This window comes from Bufo bufo, chromosome 8, assembly GCF_905171765.1.
Source record: "Bufo bufo chromosome 8, aBufBuf1.1, whole genome shotgun sequence".
NCBI lineage: Eukaryota > Metazoa > Chordata > Amphibia > Anura > Bufonidae > Bufo > Bufo bufo.
Genome location: NC_053396.1, coordinates 159,948,212 through 159,968,345, shown reverse-complemented (window position 1 = coordinate 159,968,345; position 20,134 = coordinate 159,948,212). Strand labels below are relative to the sequence as shown.

Genomic DNA, 20,134 nt, shown 5'->3' with positions numbered 1-20,134 from the left:
GATGGAAATCACTGACCTCAACACTGAAATTTGAATGAGGCTTTAGGGTTAAGGATAAGATAGATTTATCAAGCAACATGCGACATTTGATAAATGTGGTGTAAACTACTCCAACGCAGACTCAAGGAAAACGGACTTCAAATAAACCCTACCGTGGTCATGAGCCACATATAAAACCCGGAGTGGATTGTGGGGAATAAGCACCCACTCAGCTCTTTGCTTACTCCCAGCAAAAGCCAGGCCCGGATTAGCTGATACCTGTTATACTAGGTAGCAACAGCGTCCACTATCTATCTTAGTGGACACTCTACAGTAGCTACTGGCTTCCACTCCACCAAGGCCGGGTACCTTGGTGGCACGTCTCAGGTGAACCACAGCAAACCACGAAATGCATCTCCTTGATAGGTTTCCTGCATCATTCTAGGAGACACATACGGTACCTTCCTTCATATACTGTAAGAGGCCTGTCACTGCCCCACAACACATACACATTGTGTACACATATAGTTACACACATTACACATACTTACCTCTCCTGTAGAGCTGAATTTTGAATATTTCAGCAAAGGGCATTTTTTCCTATATAGTAGTTACATACATGTGATACACACAACATTGAGTAATTAACCTAATACACTAGGACACTGTCTTGCCTATGTATGATGTCAGTTTGATGTGCCAGAGTGATACTGGTGCCAGGGTGAGAATGACAGCCCTGCAATCCTATAGCTATTTCATTGGTAGGTTGGATATAATTCAATGCAATACATTTGTAAGGTCTTTGTGTTGGATTTGTATAATTTATACTGATTGGCTTATGTTCTTGTGTTTTGCTCTCTGCCACAGATAACATGGGTGGTTGGGACACATCAGGTTGTTCAGTGAACAACACAGAAAAGGAATATACATCGTGTTCTTGTAACCATCTTACTCACTTTGGAGTTCTCCTTGTAAGTACTCTTCTGGCTTCTACAGGACTCTACTACAATAATACTTCAACTTTGCTGATGATAACCATGTTCACTAGAATTTCTACTGCTTCTCGTGTGCCCTATGCAGTCTGTGATGTATGTGCCCCATAGTCTATGATGTATGTGGTCTATGATGTGCCCTGGCAAACAACAGCGGGAACCCAGCCGTGATTGACATCCAGTCTCTTGCTGTAATGACTGGGATCAGAAAACCTCTGATCCCAGTCATTTAATTCCTTATGTCATTGTCAACAGTGACCATGGGATCTCAGTAGCTTGACAGAGGTAAGGGGGTCCCTCTTTCTGCTTGTTGGCACCTTAGAAGATCGTGGGCCTTGAAAGGGTCCCAAGGTCTGCCATAGTTATAAGCTATGGGCCAGGAGCGGCCTGCCTATGTATTCACAGGCGCGAACCTTGTATATGCCTTGGTCAGCGTTGATTGTGGCATAAAAGGGGTTAATCCGCCGACATTTTAGTTTTACGGCGATGCTGGTGGATATAGCAGGGTCCCAGCACAATTCCCGTGCCTAGTACTAGTACGTCAATTTGCAGGAAGTCACTTCCCGCTGTGAAGTACTAGTATGTCACCTGTCAGCAAGGGGTTAAAGGCTATTGGCAGCTTTGGTGCACCTCCACAGTTCTTCTTCAGGACAGCTCTGCTGTAGGAAAACAGAAGTAAAATTGTGAAAGTTGTTTCTGACTCCCGGTTGCAAAGAATAACTGACTGAATTTCTTCAATCACTGTGTTGCTGACAGCAGTCATGATAGTTATATTTTTCTTTTCATTTTGTCTCTTGGAAGGTCTTTCAATTTTAGCTTTTGATCTGGGGTCCTCTGATTTCTATGTATGTTCCTGGATACATAACATAGTCTAGATATTGTACAGGGTGGGCCATTTATATGGATACACCTTAATAAAATGGGAATGGTTGGTGATATTAACTTCCTGTTTGTGGCACATTAGTATATGTGAGGGGGGAAACTTTTCAAGATGGGTGGTGACCATGGCGGCCATTTTGAAGTCGGCCATTTTGAATCCAACTTTTGTTTTTTCAATAGGAAGAGGGTCATTTGACACATCAAACTTATTGGGAATTTCACAAGAAAAACAATAGTGTGCTTGGTTTTAACGTAACTTTATTCTTTCATGAGTTATTTACAAGTTTCTGACCACTTATAAAATGTGTTCAATGTGCTGCCCATTGTGTTGGATTGTCAATGCAACCCTCTTCTCCCACTCTTCACACACTGATAGCAACACCGCAGGAGAAATGCTAGCACAGGCTTCCAGTATCCGTAGTTTCAGGTGCTGCACATCTCGTATCTTCACAGCATAGACGATTGCCTTCAGATGATACGAGATGTGCAGCACCTGAAACTACGGATACTGGAAGCCTGTGCTAGCATTTCTCCTGCGGTGTTTCTATCAGTGTGTGAAGAGTGGGAGAAGAGGGTTGCATTGACAATCCAACACAATGGGCAGCACATTGAACACATTTTGTAAGTGGTCAGAAACTTGTAAATAACTCATGAAATAATAAAGTTACGTTAAAACCAAGCACACCATTGTTTTTCTTGTGAAATTCCCAATAAGTTTGATGTGTCAAATGACCCTCTTCCTATTGAAAAAACAAAAGTTGGATTCAAAATGGCCGACTTCAAAATGGCCGCCATGGTCACCACCCATCTTGAAAAGTTTCCCCCCTCACATATACTAATTTGCCACAAACAGGAAGTTAATATCACCAACCATTCCCATTTTATTAAGGTGTATCCATATAAATGGCCCACCCTGTATTTTTATACATAGTTACTATACTGGATGGTAAATCTTTTCCATTTAATGCAGTACAGGATAATGATTGATATGCGGCAGTAGCAGAAATCTGAATAATAAAATACAACAATGAAGAAAAGAAATCATAGGTAAAACAGGGTGATATATAACAGCCTACTGAATATGTGAAGACGACTCAGCTTCTGAATAAGAGGAACAGAATAATGTAATAAGCATACAACAGAACACAATACTATCTAATAAATGTTCTGAATGGAATATATAAATTGTAAATTGGTTGGTAATTGGACAATACACTGTATTTATCCTATTAATTGTTCAATTATTTGCTATGACCTTCTGTACTTTGTGGTGAGCGAATTTACGGTTATGAAATTAGTTTGCAATTCGTTCACTGGTAAAAGGTGAATTGCATTATGGATTCCGTTACCACGGACCTTAACGCAATTCTATGATGGAATGCTTTTAGAGGCATTCCGTTATTCATTCCGTCATAATAAAAGTCTATTGGCTGCAAAACGGATCCGTCCCGTTTCCGTTATGCAGGAGAGGACTCCCCTGCATAACAGAAACGGAACAGATCCGTTTTGCAGCCCATAGACTTCTGTTATGACGGCATGAATAACGAAATGCCTCTAAAGGCATTCCATCATAGAATTGCGTTATGGTCGATCGTAACGGAATCCATAATGCAATTCACCTTTTACCAGTAAACGAAGCGCAAACGAATATCAAAATATGAAATTCGCTCATCTCTAATCAGTATGTTCTGCCTGGATTTATGCCTCATTCTTGTAGCTACATCTTGTACTGTACATAATTGAGTGTTTCAGAAGTTCTCGCCTATCGTTCTCCAAATTCAGTCACCTATTATGGATACTTTATGTTGTATCCATTCATAATTTTATCGCTTTTTATATTTGGTATACATTGGTAATATAATGTAGGATAATCAAATTTTTATGTGTACAAGAAAATCATGTAAGAGCCATACGATTGGTACATTGCAATTGTTTATTACCATTGATGGGCATTTATTAAGCTATTTACACCACTATAGTGCTATTAAAAAAGCTGCAAATTATAGCACCATAATTTGCGACTTTTTGAACATCTTGACACTTTTCTAAAGTGGTGGGACTTAGTAGGACAGGGTTAAGTCTACCACAGCCTGCTGGATTTACTATACCTTACACCAGAAACTGGCATATGTTATAGCTCGTCTCAACCGCTGCTGTACTGATATACCATGGTTCAGCTGAAAAGAAGAAGGAACCTTTGAGAGTTGGAGAGACTCCATTTTGTATGTGGCACTGAACACACAGATAAAAGAAACTTAGGACAGACACTGTGGTTTATTAGGAAACCCATCAGATTTATTAGGAAACCCAACTGTCATGCAGATGTTTAGTTGCAAGAACTGTTTGACTTTAAATCAGATATAAAGGAGTTTTCTAGTACTTAGGTGTCATGGTGTGGAGTGGGGGAAAAACTCCCACCGCACAATGTCTATCTAAACCATGCCACTAGGCCTGGAAGCCAGGATAAGGGAGCTGGTCACATCCTATGCATCCCTAAATACAACCCCTGACCTCCTGACGGTGGGAGGGCTCATACCCGGAACCTAGGACCCTAATTTGCCCTGATGATCCCTTAAGGTATTGTCAGGAGAAAGAGACAACCGGTTCCTCCAAGACACGGAAGAACTGGAGTCTCCCACAGGCCTAGCAACAATAAGCAGAGAGCAAGCATAAACACATAAGGGCAGGTAAGAGCCCAGCGCAAATGACACACACTGGAACAACCACCACTTACCTGCCACAACGACTGGGTGGAACAACTACAGCTTGCTGGGAAACCATGGAGCCCACTTTTGCAGGTACAGACAGACAGGGGACATGTCAAACAACCATGCTGGAATACAAACACCAAATAGACCAGACATGGAACACCAAATGACATACAACAAACACCCTGTACACCAAACATCATAAACAGAGGGTAAGGGGACACGGGGAAACATCGGGATGACATTGCCAAAGACCTTGGTGTTCCACAAGGAGGCCCTCATGGGCAGGCGACACATCCAGAGAGGAGCAAAGCTCCTACTCATACAAAGGCAGACATACAACTACCCTCAAGCTCACAACTCCAGTATAAGAAGAGCCATGAGGCCACACCCAGCTCCACCTTGCACACTCCTTAACCCTAAACCAACCAAAATGGTAAGAAACACCAACCTTAAAGGGGAAGTGTAAAATCATGCTAAACACCAAGTTGCCACCAGCAACAAGCATGCATGGCAAAAGTGTCACGCTCCACTACAACCAGACCATGACAGCCGTGACATTAGGTTTTTCTAGTACTTAGGATTTAATGACCTTAGTACTTAGGATAGGTTATCAATATCCAATTGGTGGCACCCCCTACCGATCCCCTGTTCGCAGCAGCGGCGGAACTGGCACTGAGAACAAAGCCAGAAGCACAGCTCCATTCTATGTGTAATTCCCATTCAATTGAAGGATCCATCATCATTATCTATAACCCGGAAAACCCTTTTAAGTAAAATTGAGTTAAAGGAATGCCTACCAATTTCTTTGCTACAAATCCGTCCATGTAACGTATCGCGCTGAATAAGGAGTACAACAACATCACCTACAAGGAAGCAATTGGCTTATTGGGATTATCCAATCTGAACGTGTATGGTATAGCTGCAAGTAGGGTTGAGCTATCCGAAGTATCCGAAGTAAATTTCGATCCGAATACTACCTTGTGCTTGAAATGGCGTTAAAAAAACAAAACATACTCACCTCATCCACTTGAGCACCAGGAGGCTGTGGCCATCTTGATTGAAGATCCCACGCAATCTCGTACGGCATTTTGCGTGAGATCTTCAATCAAGATGGCCATGGCGGCCTCTTTGCTCTCAAACGGATTATTCATTGTTTTTTTATTTAATGTATTATTTATTTTTGTTTTAACCCCTGAAAGCTCTCCTTTTTAATCTCAGATGCCACAATCTGCCATGAACGCAGCACCTGAGGGGTTCAAAGACGGTGTGTGGGGGGGGGGGGTTCGGCAGCATACCCCTTCATTGCGCCCACTACTTACAAAGAGATATGCTTCGTGACAAAGTAATTCTCACAAAGTGAATTTCTTTGCGGAGCAGCCGAATGGAATTTTTGTAAACTTCGCTCATCACTAGCCACAAGATTTGCAATGGGTCCCACTCTTATCTTGAAAATGAGAGTACATCTCGCACTGCAGGCAATAAAAAGATGGCTGTGCAAGCGCTACTCCCTCCATTCACTTCTATAGGAAGCTTGCTCGGCTATATCTGGAAGACCCATACAAGGCAAAGTAGAGAGCTGCGCGTGAGTGTTCAACTCACTATCTCAAGGGCATGAGAGAGATCCTGTTCTTGAGATAGGAGCAGCTTCCAGAGGAGGGAACCGCACTTATTGGATTTGCCATAGATGTCCAGATAGGACAGGAAGATTGCAGTGGCATGAGATGAATGATGGATAGTGGACAGCCATGTAACATGCAAATGAGGAACCATGGAGGATGAATGGGGCAGAGAATACTATCACATACCTGAATGATTTGAATCATGCATGTGTTCACTGTGTTCCTGTGGAAGATGATGGAACCAACCTGAGCATCCTTCATTTTCCACATGCCCAACAGTTGCCATAGTTTATGGTTAAGGATCCACCTAACTTGCACAACAACTTAGCTTGAGGTTAAACTTGAGGAATCAGGAGTTTATTATGCATATTCATTCCATGTTATTAATAAGTACATTTCAAAACGTTTCCTTTTTTACAGGATATTTCTAAGACGCCAATCAACCCTCTAGATGAGCACATACTAAGCCTCTTGACTTATGTGGGATGTGGCATTGCTGCTGTGTTTCTTGGGGCAGCCCTTGTAACATATGGGACGTTCAGGTAAGTTTGTGGATTACATTCTATGAGACAAAGTCAATTATCTGATGATAATACAATTTATTAGAATGGTTACCTTCCTGGAGTTCAGCCTCTTCATGTGTTCAGATTAAAGAGGACCTGTCTCAATGTCACAGAACTGAGACTGGCCGCATACCTTTATGGCTGCCTCTTCACTCGTTCTTTTCCTTGTAGTCACTATCTTCATTTCCTTGCAATGGGTGGCTTTAGTTTTGCCGCCTAATACTAGTGAACTATCAGGTCGGCGTTCTTCACAGGTCATTGTTAATGAAACGTTACCCCTGCCATTGACACTGAGCGGTGGAGATTGCACACCGGACAAATCACTAGTATTGGGTGCAAGATGAGAGGGATTGCTGAAACTCTGCTGCAGATTTGCCACGGACTTGCTCATTTTTGATGCCAGAAAATTGATGTACTGGTTTGATATAATGTGCTGTGTGTATAATGACAACTCAAATATGCGCCCTTAGATACCTGGAGTGAAACTTTACTCTTTAGGCCCCTTGCAGACGAGCGTGAGGGGATTAGGTCCGGATGCGTTGCGGATACGTTCAGTGAGAAACGCGCAATTTCGCAAGCAAGTTCATTGAGTTTTGCCTGCGATTGCGTTCAGTTGTTTAGTTTTTATCATGCGGGTACAATGCGCATTGATGCATTTTTCATGCGCATGATAAAAAACTGAAGTTAACAAACAACATCTCTTAGCAACCATCCGTGAAAAACGCATCGCATCCGCACTTGTTTTTGGATGCAATGCAGTTTTCACGCAGCCCCATTCACTTCTATGGGGCCAGCGTTACGTAAAAGACGCAGAATATAGAACATGCTGCGATTTTCACGCAACGCACAAGTGATGCGTGAAAACCAACGGATGTAGTAGAGTTAACACTCATGCTTTATGAGACGTGTTATCTAAACTAAATGCGTTAAGCAAACACCTTCAATTGCTTTTCAATGGCTTTTGTCTCAAGATAACGTGATGAGTTAAGAAATTTGAGTTAAGAGCTTGAGTGCTAACCCTGCTACATCTGTACACAGACCCATTGAAGTGAATGGGTCCGGATTCAGTGAGGGCACAATGCGTTCGCATCACGCATTGTACCCGCGCGGAATAATCGCTTGTGTGAAATGGGCCTTAGAGTCAATTAGTATGACAATCCAATACTTCATCTTATTAATTTATTTGGTCTTCTATCTAAAATACCTCTAGTGATGTGGGTGATTTGGAAAATAGGTCATTTATATTGAATATGTGAGTTTTCCAATGGTATGTGAACAAGACTAGAGTTTCCTACTGTTTAGATACCAATGACCTGTCCTCAGGATAGGTCACCAGTATCAGGTTGGTCGCAGTCCGACACCCGGCACTCCCACCGAGCAGTTGTTTTCGAGAGCCGTTGGTGCCAGAAAAAAAAAGTGGATGGAGCCAGAAACAGAAGGCTTTATCCTCTGTTTAGTGGTGGTGCCGGTGTACTGCTACTCATCTCTAAAATGAATGAGATCTGAGCTGCAACACACCAGCATGGCCTCTACACAGTGGATGGAGCCTTCTGTTTGTTTCCAGCACTGATGGGTCCCAAAAAAACACTAATCCCATAGAAATGAATAGAGAGATTACACATGCCTGGACAGGCTGGCCAGAGGCTGTCCCTCCAGGCAAAATGTGGGTTGAGGGACCTATGTTCTGGAGATAGGTGCAGGTCCAAGAGGTGGGACCTTCGTCTGTCAGACATTTATGGCATATTCTATAGATACAGCATACATGTCTATGATGGGAATACCCCTCTATATATATCAGAAGCTCTTATATTCAGTCTTGAGAGAACCTCGGATTGACCCTTGGGACTACTGTTGTGCTAATATAACACTATTACTGTGATTTGCCTGTACCCAAATTTTTCCTGGGTGCCCCAGCCTAAATTATTAAACAGGAGCACTATTGCTATTATTATTTTCTTGGAATCCCATCAACAATATTATGGACCGTGAGATAAAATGACTCATGATGAAACTGAGCTAGCGCATAATTATACAATGCTATAGGGACCACCGATGGGCAACCAGGCTGCAAATCCAGAGCCCCACCATACTAATCACTTTTACAATAGGTTAACAAATGATTTCATGAATATTATTAATAGAGTATTATATCCCCATCTTATACTAAGGCTTCATGCTGTCTGCTCTTTTTTTTTGTTTTTTTCAGACAGCTGAGAAGAGATTACCCTTCAAAAATCCTGATGAACCTTTCTTTTTCGCTGTTGATGCTTAATTTGCTCTTTTTGATCAACAACTGGTTGTCATCGTTCAGAAGTCAAGGCTTGTGCGTCTCTACTGGAGCCCTCCTCCATTACTTCTTGTTAACATCCTTCACATGGATGGGCCTGGAAGCTGTACACATGTATTTTGCATTTGTCAAAGTTTTTAACTCCTACATCCATAAATACATATTGAAATTATGTATTGCTGGCTGGGGTGAGTATTGGGTGCAGTCATTGGCACCACCCTGTAATATATTAAAAATAAATGAAATTTACAAAGCACACCACATGATAAGACCTGATAAAGCAAAGGGATCGGGAAGAAGCATAAAAAATACTGACTAAGGCAACTTTCACACCTCTGGCTGTTCTAGAAGACAAGTGGAGAATCGTCCGGACACAAACCACAGCATGCAGAGGGTATCTGCTTGTCTGTGGGAATGCATACTGATCTCCGCTGGACCCAATTATACCTAATAGGGCCGGCAGACATTCCATCCACATCTGGCAGTGCCGAAACTGGAGAATTCCGGCAGGCTGCCAGAATTAAAACCGGAGGTGTGAAAGTAGCGTTATCTATCTGACCTGTGCTAATTAGGCACACCTGTAATGAAAGCCTCAAAGGGGTTGTCTGGTTTCATGATATTGATGACCTATCCTCAGTTTAGGTCATTAATATAAGATCGGCAAGGGTCCAACTCTCAGCATCCCTGCCGAACAGCTGTGAAAGCATTGCATCTTCTTCCATGTTTACCTGCACGCCGTCTCCCTTGTAACAGTGGTTCAGTGTAATTACAGCTTCCTCTTCTATTCAAGTGAAAGGGAAGAACACCTGTAATTACACTGCACCACCAATACACTGTAGGCAGTATGCAAGTAAACACTCAAGAGGACTCGGCGTTCGGACAAGTGCCATGGCCCCTTCAAACAGCAGATCGGTGAGGGTTATGGCATTCGGTCACCCGCCGATCTGATATTGATGACCTACAGTATCCTGAAGGCAGAAGACATGAAACCAAACAACTCTTTTAAGAATGCCTACAGAACAACTACAGCTGTTTCAGCATCTGACCAGACGAAGAGATGAAGACTAGGGATGAGCGAACATCTGGAAGTTCGGGTTCGCTGGGTTCGGCCCAATTTTGGCTCAAAGTTCGGGTTCGGGACTCGAACTTGATCTGAACTTGACCCCGAACCCCATTGAAGTCAATGGGGACCTGAACTTTGGGGCACAAAAACTCCTGTAAAATAGACATAGTAAGGGCTAGACGGCTGCAAAAGGAAGCAAAATGGGGGTAAGAGCAGGACAATTGCCCTGCAAACAAATTTGGATAGGGAAATGACATAAAATAACATAGAATAGGAAAAAATAAAAAAATAATAGTCTTGAAATAGGAGGCGTAGGTCAAAGTGAAGTAGGAGGTTGAGGAGACGGTGGACGTGGCGGTGTAGGTAGAAGCGGTAGTGGAGGAGGAGAAGGTAGCCAACACTGTTTTTGTTGTTTTTTTATTTATATTTTTTAGTCCTTTATTTTTAATTTTTTTTACTTTTTTTATAAATTTGGGAAAACCCCAAAACATTGGGAAATAAGAAAGAGAATGCAAAGAGAAATTGCGAGTATAACAATGGCTGGGTGCGGCCGGTATACTTGTCTATTCAGCACAAGGTACGGACAAGTCCTGTGGGATCCAAGCCTGGTTCATTTTAATGAACGTGAGCTTGTCCACATTGGATGTGGACAGGCGGCAGCGCTTGTCTGTGATCACCCCCCTGCCATGCTAAACACACGTTCGGAAAATACACTGGCTGCAGGGCAGGCCATCACCTCCAAGGCGTGAAGGGCAAGCTCAGGCCATGTGCCCAATTTGGAGACCCAGAAGTTGAATGGGGCAGACCCATCAGTCAGTGCGTTCCACCAAGTTGCTGAAATGCTGACTCCTGCTAAGACGTTCCGTATCAGTTGGTGGTGCTGGTTGTTGTGGCGTGCTGACAAAGCTTTTCCTTATTTCGGCCATGCTAACCCTCCCTTCTGAGGTGCTGGCGGTGCCCCAGCTGCGTTGGCGAGTTCTTCCTCCTCCTCCCCTTTGCCTTCGCCTTGTGATTCCACTGAGCTCCCCTGTCAGGTGGGAATGCCATCAGCAGCGCGTCTACCAGCATGAGCTTGTACTCGCGCATCTTCTGATCGCGCTCCAGTGATGGAATTAAGGATGGCACGTTGTCCTTGTAGCGGAGGATCCAGCAGGGTGGCCACCCAGTAATCAGCACTGGTTAGAAGGTGGGCAACTCGGCGGTTGTTGCGCAGGCACTACAGCATGTAGTGGCTCATGTGTGCCAAGCTGCCCAGGGGCAACGACAAGCTGTCCTCTGTGGGAGGTGTATCGTCTGTGTCCTCTGTATCCCCCCAGCCATGCTCCAGTGATGCCTATGAGCTGCTTTGGGTGCCACCCTACTGTGAACATGGTTCCTCCTCCTCATCATCCTCCTCCTCATCATCCTCATCCTCCAGAACTAAGCCCTGGCTGGACAGTTGTGTACCTGGCCTCTGTTGGTGCAGGAACCCACCCTCCGAGCCACTTGTGAATGACTGGCCTGATGACAGTGTAAATGATCCCTCTTCCTCCTCCTCTTCCTCCTGTGCCACATCCTCTTCCATCATCGCCCAAAGTGTTTTTTCAAGGAGACATAGAAGTGGGATAGTAACGCTGAGGACAGCATCATCGGCACTGGCCATGTTGGTGGAGGAGGCCCACTCGTTGGTGGTGAAGTGGTGCTTTTCCGCAGAGTGATTTACCCGTGCGTGCTGCAGCTGAAACTCCACTATCGCCTGCTGCTGCTCGCACAGTCTCTCCAGCATGTGCAAGGTGGAGTTCCACCTTGTGGGTACATCGCATATGAGGCGGTGAGCGGGAAGGCCGAATTTACGCTGCAGCGCAGACATCTGAGCAGCAGCAAGGTGAGAACGCCGAAAGCACGCACACATGGCCCGCACTTTCTGCAGCAGCTCTGACATATCGGGGTAAACTTTCAGGAACCTCTGCACCACCAAATTCAGCACATGCGCCAGGCAAGGGATGTGGGTCAAACTGTACGGTCTGTTGTTCCATGCCAGTCCACAGCTCCTGCGCGGTGTGGGTTTTTCCCCCCAAACAGATGAGTTTCAAAACTGCCTGCTGTCGTTTACCCCTGGCTGTGCTGAAGTTGGTGGTGAAGGTGTTACGCTGACCGGATGAGGAGGTGGTAGAGGAGGAAGCGGAGTAGGAGGAGGAGGCAACAGGAGGCAAAGAGAAACGTCCTGCAATCCTCGATGGCGGAAGGAGATGCGCCAAAGTGCTATCCGCCTCTGGCCCAGCCGCCACTGCATTTACCCAGTGTGCAGTTAGGAAGATATAACGTCCCTGCCCGTACTTACTGGTCCACATATCGGTGGTTATATTGACCTTGCCACAGATGGCGTTGCGCAGTGCACACCTAATTTTGTCCGCCACTTGGTTGTGCAGGGCAGAAATTGCTTGCCTGGAAAAGTCAGCCACCGTCATAAGGTTTTTAAAAGTCCCCATCTCCACCAGGCAGAATGACAGCATTTCAAAGGCCAGAAATTTTGAAATGCTGGCATTCAGGGCCAGGGATCGCGATTGGGTAGGGGGGGTACTTCCTCTTTCTCTCCAGTGTTTGGGAGATGGACAGCTGAACGCTTCTATGGGACATTGTGGAGATGCTTAGTGATGGTGAGGGAGGTGGTGGCGTTGCTGTCACATTCTCTGTTTGCGGGGTGGCAGGTGCCACAGTCACTCCAGAGGTGGATGAACAGTTTGAGATTGCAGCAGAAGAGGGAGCAGGAGGAGCCTGAGATCTTTTTTCGTGTTTTTTGATGTGTTTACTCCACTGCAGCTCGTGCTTTGCATTTAGATGCCTGGTCATGCAGGTGGTGCTCAGGTTTAGAACATTTATGCCTCGCTTCAGTCTGATTGCACAGCGTGCAAACCACTCGCATCTTGTCATCAGCACATTGTCTGAAGAACTGCCACACCAGGGAACTCCTTGGAGCTGGCTTTGGTGTGTTCAGTCCCTAGGTGCGGTGGGCAGTAGCAGGCGTACTGGCTAGGGGACGGCCACTCTGCTTTTGCACCCTGCTCCCTCTTTTGCTGTGTGGCTGGCACTGTGTGACCACCACCTCTTCCTCTGAACTGCACACGTCACTCGCATGACCTTGATTCCATGTGAGGTCTAGGACCTCATCATCCTCCACATCATCTTCCACCCACTCTTCACCCCTGCCCTCCTTGCCGGTCTGCACACTGCAGAAAGCCCCAGCAGTTGACACCTGTGTTTCATCATCATCAGAGACGTGCTGCGGTGGTCCTCCCATGTCCACATCCTGAAACATAAGTGGTTGGGCATCGGTGCACTCAATCTCTTCCACTTCTGGGGCAGGGCTATGTGGACGGCCCATGGAAACCCTGCCAGCAGAGTCATCAAAAAGCAGAAGAGACTGCTGCATGACTTGGGGCTCAGATTGCTTGGCTGATTTGCTAGGGGGTGAGGTGAAAGACTGATGGCCATGGGCTGCAGGTGCCAACTCTGCGCTTTCAGCAGGGGACCGGGTGGAAGACAATAAGAAGGAACTGGAGGCACTGTCAGCCATCCAATCTACTACCGCCTCTATTTGTTTTGTCACCCACTGAACTAACAGATGGATTAACTATATTAATTTCTCTGTCACGTATGCAATGCAGGTGTACTTCACACAAAAATTGGGTATATTTCACCCACCACTCTGCCAGGTATGCAATGCAGGTGTAACTCACAACAAGAATGGGAATATGTCACCCACCACTCTAACAGACTATCTAACTATATCAATTTCACTGTCACGTATGCAATGCAGGTGTACCTCACACAGAAAATGGGTATATGTCACCCATCGAACTAACAGCCAGGTTAATTATTATATTTTTGTGTCAGGAGTACAAAGATGGTGGATTGCAAAAAAATCGCTATACGTCACCCACAGAATTAACAGCCAGGTTTATTATTAATTTATGTGTCAGGGGTGCAAAGCTGGTGCATTGCACCCACAAAAAATCTTTAGACTGTAGGTCACCCACAAAACAAATAGCCAGATTCCTAACACTCTTCCTCACTTCAGCTGCCTGCTTCCTGTCCCTGCAATACTCAGAGCTGATGGGCGGTGCTACACGTGATCCAGCTTTTATAGAGGCTGGGTCACATGATGCACCGGCCAATCACAGCCATGCCATTAGTAGGCATGGCTGTAATGGCTTCTAAGTGCCTACAGCTTAAAAGCTTGTTGATTAGCTGCCCTGCAGCCTTTCAACAAGCTTTATTAAATGCCCGAACACCGAACTCGAACCCGAACTTTTCAGGCAGGGTTCGGGTCCGGGTACCCAAAATCGTAAAGTTCGGGTTCACTTAACACTAATGAAGACGTCCACTGCAAACTCCAAGAGCAATGTAAATCCAATTGTATAAGGACAACTTGTTTTAAAATTAATCCAATTTGTTGATCAGGTCCATTAAAACACTTCCAATTTTCTAGTATCTTTGTGGAGATGGATGCATTACTTTCATCTTCTATGATCATTGAAGAATGACTTTAAAAGTATACATGTTGGGGTGAAGACATACTTTAAGGGTTTCAGACCCAGTAGAATGTAAAATGCTGTACACTCAAATAAATATTATAAAACTAATCTTAGTAGTTGAAAGTAGAGATTTAGGCTACTTTCACACTAGTGGCAGCCTTCTCCTGCAGGCTGTTCCGTACTGCCGCTAGGATCCGGCCGCCTCTCGTCATGTTTGCCGTGCTGCTGCCAGAACTCCGGCCGGCCCCAATTATAGTCAATGGGGCCAGAGCAGACCTCCGGCGGCATGCGTGCACTAGCGGAGGCACGGATCCGGCAGGCTGTTTACCTGCTGCTAGTGTGAAAGTAGCCTTAGAGAAGTACTCCATGACATCGCTGAGCTGTTGGTACTCCACAACATTTGTTTTTATGTAGGTATAACAGGAAAACTTAAAGAGGTTGTATGGGATTAGCAGAGCATGGCTGTTCACTTCTGGAAACAGCGCCCCTCCTGTATATGGGCAGTGCTTGGCATTTTCACTCAGATCCATTTACTTCAATGGACAAGACAATAGAAAAGTGTGGAGTTGTTGTTGGAAGAATTTCATGGGGGGACATTTACAGTATCAAGCCCCTTACACCAGAATGCTGGCTTCAGGTCTTTGCAACATCAGCTTATCTCCACATAAATTGTGTGACATTTTGTAATTTTATATCACTCACTCCAGTTTTGAAAAGTGAGTGGGAAAGTGATCATGGTTGGCCTGTCAAGATTCATCAACTGAGACAATTTTTTTAGGCTTACTCCATTTGAAGGGATGGCATAGAAAGTGGACTAACATCTTAAGACAGAGGTGTTAGAATTCAAACGGACACCGTATTTTTTGCGGATCCGTGTTTTGCAGACCGCAAATTACATATGGTGATGTGCCCTTAAACTGTGAAAAATTGCAAAAGCAGAATTGTATCGTAAAGGGAACATGTCACCATGAAATGAAGTGCAGTCTGCAGCGTTCCCTGTATACAGTAAATGTGTATATATGGATAGCTGTCAACCACTCATAAGACCAGACCAACCACAGAACTACTGAGCTCAGAAAGGGCTGAGATTTTAATGAGTTACAAGTTTTGCTGAATCCTTTCCTGTAAAACTATATACAGTCCTGATCAAAAGTTTAAGACCACTTAATCACCACGTTAAGACCACTTAAATCATATTTAGCATGGCTGGATCCTAACAAGGTTCCAAGTAGAGCTTCAACATGCAACAAGAAGAAATGAGAGTGAGACAAAACATTTTTTGAGCATTCAATTTAATCTAAACAACGAATAAACTGAAACAGGCTGTTTTTTAGCTGATCAAAAGTTTAGGACCACACCTCCAAAAAAAAACGAAACCCCCCCCAAAACAGAAATCCAACTTCCAAACATGAACTCAGTAATGAGTAGCTCCGCTGTTATTGTTTATCACTTTAAAAATTTGTTTCGGCATGCTTGATGCAAGCGTTTCCATGAGGTGAGTGGGAACATTTCTCCAAGTGGTGAAGACGGCCGCACGAAGGCCATCTACTGTCTAGAACTGTTGTCCATTTTTGTAAACTTCCCTTGCCATTCATCCCCAAAGGTTCTCAATTGGATTTAGATCAGGGGAACACGCAGGATGGGCCAAAAGAGTGATGTTATTCTCCTAGAAGAAGTCCCTTGTCCTGCGGGCATTGTTTACTGTAGCGTTGTCCAGTTGAAAAACCCAGTTGTTAGCACACAGACGAGGGCCCTCAATCATTAAGAATGCTCTCTGCAACATCTGGACATAGCCAGCGGCCGTTTGACGCCCCTGCACTTCCTGAAGCTCTATTGTTCCACTGAAGGAAAAAGCACCCCAGACCATTATGGCGCCCCCTTCACTGTGGCGCGTAGAAAACATCTCAGGTGGGATCTGCTTGTCATGCCAGTAACATTGGAAACCATCAGGACCATCAAGGTTAAAAAAAATTCTCATCAGAGAATAAAACTTTCTTCCACCTTTGAATGTCCCATGTTTGGTGCTCTCTTGCAAAGTCCAAACGAGCAGTTCTGTGGCGTTCAAGGAGACGAGGTCTTTGAAGACGTTTTCTGTTTTTAAAGCCCTTCAGTCTCAGATGCCGTCTGATGGTTATGGGGCTGCAGTCAGCACCAGTAAGGGCCTTAATTTGGGTCGAGGATCGTCCAGTGTCTTGACGGACAGCCATTTGGATCCTCCGGCTCAGTGCTGATGACATTTTTTTGGGTCTTCCACTTGACTTTTTTGTTCCATAACCCTCAGGATCATTTAAGAAATTCCAAATGACTGTCTTACTGCGTCCCACCTCAGCAGCGATGGCGCGCTGTGAGAGACCCTGCTTATGCAGTTCAACAACCCAACCACGTTTAAAAAAGGAGAGTTTTTTTGCCTTTGCCATCACAACGTGTGACTACCTGACAGAAAATGACAATGAATCCACATCTTTGCACAGATTTGGCCTTTTAAAGGCATGTGGTCCTAAAATTTTGATCAGCTGAAAAACAGCCTGTTTCAGTTTAATCATTATTTTCAATTAATTGAATGCTCAAAAAATGTTTTGTCTCACTCTCATTTCTTCTCGTTGCATGTTGAAGCTCTACTTGGAACCTTGTCAAGATCCAACAATGTAAAATATGATTTTTTGCAATTTTTCAAGTGGTCTTAAACTTTTGATCAGGACTGTATCAATCTGCTCAGCTCCTCCTGCGCTATAACATGCTGACTGTAGATGACACTGCATTTTCATGGTGATCGGTTCCCTAGACCCATGATTTTACACTAATGGGTAATTACGGATTTGGACATCATGGGACACATACAGTATCTTATTTTTTTATTTTTTTGCTTCATGTGATGACTGCCACCTAGGGTCACCAAAAGGAGAAAAATCTGAAGATACAGGACCTCCAGCCCTACACCCCAGTGACATCAAAATGTATTCTCCGGATTTAATGATTCACTTTTATTGTGTTTCTTATACAGGAATCCCTCTAGTCGTAGTTGTCGCAGTACTCTCTGTTAATGTTAATTTTTATGGAAACATACTTGATTCTGAGAAGTATGAAGCCTCTGGAGACAACTCTGTTTTATTGTGAGTAATGAACTTCACTCTGTATGACGTTTTCCCTAGTTACAGTTTTACCTGGATTTCTGCAATGATATGGTCTGATTGCTAGCTAAGTCACAATGATAGACAAACTCAATCTAATGCAAATAAGTATGTTTTCAGTTAATTAATATTTCTAGGATACTATATCATTGTATCTTGTATACAGTTGTATGTAGCTGGCAGGCAGGACATTCGGGGCCTGTGACAAAACATCAGGGGCCCAGGGCCCAAATGTTTTAACCTAGCAACGTCCCTGGTAAGAAGTAAGGGAAAGGATGTCACAGCAGTACAATACTGGCAGATTCCACAGAAGGGACACGCATCATTCTTCTGAGTGAAATGCATCTAGCTGTGCAGTTGAAACAGGGAATAATATGGCTGAACAATACCTTAGGGAAGGTTAAAAAACATGTTCCTTCACAGTTATGATTGTACAAAGAAGCAAAGCCATTATGCATTTTTTTAAAGCTCAGGTATTTAAAGAGGACATGTCCCCTATCCTGACATGCTTGTTTTAATAGCTTCATGCATTCCCCATGTAATAACAATTCTGGAGCATATATTCTTATGGCTCTATGTTGTGTCATTCCTTTATTATTTCTACTAGAAGTTAAGAATGAATTGCTAGCAGTTTGCAGTAAGGGTACAGAGGGGTGGTAACCAGTTGGGGGGGGGGGGGGGGGGTGTACCTGCACAGACTCACTCTATCTAATCAGTGCTGCCATTTTCAGACTGTGCAGGGACACCTCCCAACTGGTTACCACCGCCTGTATCATTACTGCAAACTGCTAGCAATTTATTCATAACTTCTAGTAGAAATAATAAAGGAATGACACAACATAGAGACATAAGAATAGATGCTCCAGATTTGTTATTACATGGGGAATGCATGAAGCTATTAAAACAGGCATGTCAGGAGCGATGACAGGTCCTCTTTAACCACCTCCGGACCGCCTAACGCAGATTCGCGTTCCGGAGGTGGCAGCGCTGCGCACAGTCACGCATATACGCGTCATCTCGCGAGACGCGAGATTTCGCTCAAAGCTGGCCCGCGCATGCGCATCGCGGGCCGGCAAAAGTTAAAGAAGAAGTTCGTCACCAGCCTGCCAGCAACGATCATTGGCAGGCTGGCGATTTTCAAAAAATCCAATCACAAGTCATATAACAGATCATATTAGTCTGCTCCTCTGCTGGTCCTTTTCGTCGGTTGGATCCAGCAGAGGAGCAGACTGAACTGTGAGTAGCACCAAACACTTCACTGTAGCCCCAGATCACCCCCCTGCACCCCAATTAACCCTTTGATCACCCCTTTGATCGCCCCTGTCAATCACTAGTGAAAGGAAAAAAAGTGATCAGTGTAAACTGTCACTTTTTTTTTTTCACTGGTATTGACTGTTAGGTTTTAGGGATAGTTTAGGCCCCTTGGTTAGGTAGTTTAGCGTGAGTTAGCGCCCACCCCACCGCACCGCAGTCACTTTTATTCGCTGTTTAGCGTATCGCTAATCAGCATTTGTACTTTTATAGTATCTGTAAGTGATCAAAACTGATCACCGTCAGATCTATAATTGTATTAGTGTCACCTTAGCTCGCCCTCCACCCAAAACGCAGTGTTTGCCTGATCAGGCCTGATCGGTCGCCCACACGTGCGTTCACCCACGCCCGCCCCACCGCAGTGACAAAAAATATATATTTTTTTGATCACTGCACATTCATTTTACACGCACTGCAGCGATAAAAAAATCAGTTTTGATATTTTTTATCAACCGCAGCGGCCTCCGGTACTTCGCTAGCCTCCCCTTTGTAAGACAGGCTTGCTTTTTTTCTTGGGTAGTCTCAGGGAATACCCCTAAATTTTGTAGTCCAAAATGTCAAACAGGGGGTATTCTTCTGAAGAGGCCTACAGGATTCTGACCCAGTCGGATGAGGAATGGGAACCCTCATCTGACGAATCTTGCGGGTCAGAATATGAACCTGTAGAAAGCAGTGGCTCTCTGACCCAAAGTTCGGACGAGGAGGTGGAGGTCCCTGACAGCACCAGGCGTACCCGGCCCCGTGTCGCTAGACCACAGGTTGTGCAGGATCCGCTTCAAGAGCAGCAGAGTGGGGCTGTCGCTGCCGGATCACGTGGTGAGGCATACACCAGCAGCGCAGCCCTCCCTGGACCTAGTACCAGCACTGCCGTACAACATGGTGACGTGGCGAGCACCAGAAGGGCAGTTGAAGCTGGTACGGTGGCACGTGCAGTAGTTACCCCGTCGCAGCCACCGCACAGACAGGCCCGTAGAGCCCCTAGAATCCCTGAGGTGCTGGCAAACCCTGATTGGCAGTCACCAACTTCAGCCGCACCATTAGTTCCCCCTTTCACCGCCCAGTCTGGAGTTCGGGTTGAGACGGCTCAA

The 20,134-nt window shown here is 44.8% G+C and overlaps 1 protein-coding gene across 1 annotated transcript in view; it reads left to right on the top strand.

Moving 5' to 3' along the window:
• Window positions 1-20,134, top strand: part of LOC121009172 (adhesion G-protein coupled receptor G4-like) — a 66,113-nt gene that overhangs the window by 23,550 nt on the left and 22,429 nt on the right. The window contains exons 10-13 of the mRNA XM_040442088.1: window positions 847-950; window positions 6,601-6,722; window positions 8,950-9,218; window positions 17,609-17,717. Of these exons, the coding sequence (XP_040298022.1) occupies window positions 847-950; window positions 6,601-6,722; window positions 8,950-9,218; window positions 17,609-17,717 (604 nt within the window). The remainder of the gene's footprint in view (window positions 1-846; window positions 951-6,600; window positions 6,723-8,949; window positions 9,219-17,608; window positions 17,718-20,134) is intronic.